The following is a 3470-nucleotide window of genomic DNA, read 5'->3' on the forward strand; positions in this document are numbered from 1 at the left end:
ACTTATTTACTTATTTACTTATTTACTTATTTACTTATTTACTTATTTACTTATTTACTTATTTACTTACAGAACAGATTATTATGGAATAGGGGAATTATCTGCTAGGCAAATGCATTTGGGCTATTTTTTGAGGATGCTGCTTAGATTAGTTGATGAGGTATGCTAATTTTATTTAAAGAAAAAAATGCTGTCTAATAGATTTGTTCTCTTGTAGCATGGCGTTGCTGTGGTAATAACAAATCAGATGATTGCTGAAGTATCCAATTGATAGTAATATAATGGCAGATGCGAGCACAACTAGATTATATTTGAGGAAAGGAGGTGGTGAAACGAGGATGTGCATAATATAACATTCTCCCTGTCTTCCTGAAAGGTAGGCTATCTTTGCCATTAATGCTGATGATATTGGTGATGTTAAATAATAGTTTACAATTTGAGATATAAACGAAATTTTGTATATTTTGAAGAATTTATAAGAAACCGTCATAAAATCGAATCTGAATAAGATATTTTGTTACTAAAATTTGATTTGTATATAAATTTGATATTGTGTAATGAATATATCAGAAGTAATTTATGTGTATCATGGGAAAAGATGGAGATAACAAATGATGATCATTATGAGATGTTTATGATACCTTATGGAGATCCAATTAGGAAAATGCAAAGATTTCAGTATAAAAAATATTTTTCGATAAAGTATAAAACATGTGTAAGATATAAAAACTGGATTATATTGAATTGTCCGGAGGTTAGACTGATCCAACGTATAAATAATTTCTCAAAGCTTTGTGTTTGGGAACACAATGAGGGCGAAAAGGGCGCGAGATAATTTATTTTGCCGACGTCCTCCAGACAAATAAATTAAACCGATTCCCATTTTCTCACTTATTTCACTTCTTTTTTCCCCTCATTCTTCCATTTATTCACGAACACCTCCACTTCATATATTTTTTCTTTCTTTTCTTTGTTTCCCATCGAATTATTTGCTGCCCACCTCGCAAATCCCACCAACGGTCGGAATACAAATTCATCAAATCCAAATGCTAATCGTCTTTCATGTAAAATCCCACTTTCTTTTAATTTCCTCCGGAGCTCCGCAAACAAAGCAAAACAAGATTTAGCAAATCGCATTTGAAAGCCGCTGCAGACAATACAGATTTAGACCGAAAAGAAAAATAAGATGTGTTTTCGCAACTCGAATCAATTAATTTATTGTTTGATGAGGTGTTTGTGTCGTGTTACATGGTTAAATGGTTTGTAGTTTTTTTCAGGGTTCGAATATTCGACTTGGGTCAATTTCGTCACAGATGTTTCCACCCTTAAAGCCGCAAAATCGTTGGCCTCAGGCGAATACATAAACTGATTTTCTTAACTGTTATAAAGTAAATACTTTTTTTTTTCCCTTTATTATCCGGCGATCTATCTCACATGGGGTAATGAACAAGATTGGTGACAATTAAAATAAAACAAAAAATATAAAAAAAGTCATGGGATTGGTCCAGTAACAAATCTTAACATAATGACTTTAAAGGCAAACTCACAATAAAAACACGCACTCACAAACTACTTATTCAAAAAACGATTTGGTAGGTCTTGGGGCTTGAATTGCTTCAATCTTCGGCGAAGTTTCTCTCTGTTAGTCATCTCCACAGCAAGGGGTTTGGGTGAATATCCAGCCAGTGTTGATAATTAGCGTTTACTTATCTCTTCCTTCACTAGTTTGGTGTCGGTGTAGGAATGGATATCATCGTTTGTGATATACCACGGTAGCACGTTGACTATTCTCAGCGTCTTTGATTGGAACCTCTGGATTACATCGATAGTAGTGTTACATGACCCCCATAATTTATATATTTTATATATCAGTATCTTGTTATCAATTGTGATATCCAAATTTCTGCCAAGTAGCCAGTACAATTTTTCAACCTGAAGTTCCAGAAGTTTCCTTTTAAACTTTATGTGATTCTTCCAAGTGAGACTACGGTCCAGGCGCATACCCAGTTACTAGGCTCCATCAGCTTGTGGTAGGGGGTTATTGTTGAGAGCAATCGGTGGGCACGTCTGTCGGCGCATTGTAAATGTCACATACACAGACTTGCTCTCGATGGCTTTAATCCTCCATTTCTTGAGTCAAGAAACACTATCCTGAGGAACACCGCAGTAAATTTTATTACTTCATAATTAACTGAAGAAGACGTTGTGTTTACACGCACCGGCTATTAAGTTGTTAATTTTATTTTACCTCGGCTATTACTTTAACTTTACTGCGTTCTCCTTTTCTTTGAAGTACAGGTCACTCTGCAGTTTCCACTCCTGACATTTCAACTTGAAATTCTTCTCTAGATTGGAAATGAGGCTGCACTGCATTTTGCCTTCATTTTTGGCGTTAACGAGATTCATATTGATTGCGATGGTGATCTAAAATAGACTACGCTGCAACTACGCTCCACGGTGCAACTATGCTTCCAAAATTCGGTGAGCCCGGATTGGACCGCGAAGAGAGACGGTAGAGGTCTCCAGCGGAGAAGATATATTTGTGTGCTCCAAATGACGGTGTTGGTGCTCTCGAGGAGCCAAGGCCCACCGTCGGAGAAGAAGCTTGCTGATCATAAGGAAGCAGTTATTAGAGTTCTTCCTCTCAATAAAAAGAAGTGCCGCCCTTAATCTTCCCACGTCAGGGAATCTCATGCGCGACTGCACCCGTCATGTTACACTGTCTTTGCCTGACATCATCTCCGACATGGTTCTGGTCCTTCTTTAAAAAATTGTACTTTTCCTTCCACTTCAAATCTCCGAAGACGTCTCCTGATTTTTATTCAGCTCTTTATAATTTCCTTCTCCAAACAATCAAGACTAAGGATTAATACTAGAAATTGAAGGAAAAACAAACAAATTAAAAGTTTTTCTGACCATTCATTGCTTAAAAAAACAAAACTTTATTACTTACATAATTACTTAATATATTAATTTTGACTGAATATTGACAAACGGAATATTATTAGAAACAATGGTAAACATTTTAAAGATATTGGCAAGTTGGATTCTCTTCTTACTTTTTATATGTTCATCAAAGAAGACTTGATCTTTTTTTTTATATTTTTTTTTATTCCAAACCAATAAAAAACCTAATGTTTCAAATGAAAAATTAATAAAACTTTTTTTATCAATAATAATACTAATTATTATCAATGCTGCAATTAGTTTTAAATATATTATTCAGTTCAATGAATACGATTTAAATAAATGAAGAGAAGCACTTAAGTTCCTGGAAATAAAAGAAGTTTTTTTCATGAAACCGTTAGGAATGCAAATGATTTATGGAATTGGAAGGTTTGAAGTAAAAATGAGAGAGAAGAATGTAAAGTTCCCGAGAAACACGTTTATCCAATATCAAAAATTACTTTTGCACTGTGTCAGGTCATAGCGAGTCTTTAATGTGTAATTAGTTACAGCAGAAAGAACAC

The 3470-nt window shown here is 34.6% G+C and overlaps 1 protein-coding gene across 1 annotated transcript; it reads left to right on the plus strand.

Moving 5' to 3' along the window:
- Positions 1-72: 72 nt before the first annotated feature.
- LOC108563180 (DNA repair protein RAD51 homolog A-like) lies at positions 73-425 on the plus strand (the record flags this gene model as incomplete). The annotated part of the gene is given in 3 exon segments (XM_017921783.1): positions 73-160; positions 218-250; positions 282-425. Coding segments are annotated over 3 exon segments (265 nt in total), but the record flags the coding sequence as incomplete, so codon positions are not given.
- Positions 426-3470: the final 3045 nt, after the last annotated feature.

The sequence above is a fragment of the Nicrophorus vespilloides genome, unplaced genomic scaffold (assembly GCF_001412225.1).
Source record: "Nicrophorus vespilloides isolate i.1.1-1 unplaced genomic scaffold, Nicve_v1.0, whole genome shotgun sequence".
NCBI classification, from domain to species: Eukaryota; Metazoa; Arthropoda; class Insecta; order Coleoptera; family Silphidae; genus Nicrophorus; species Nicrophorus vespilloides.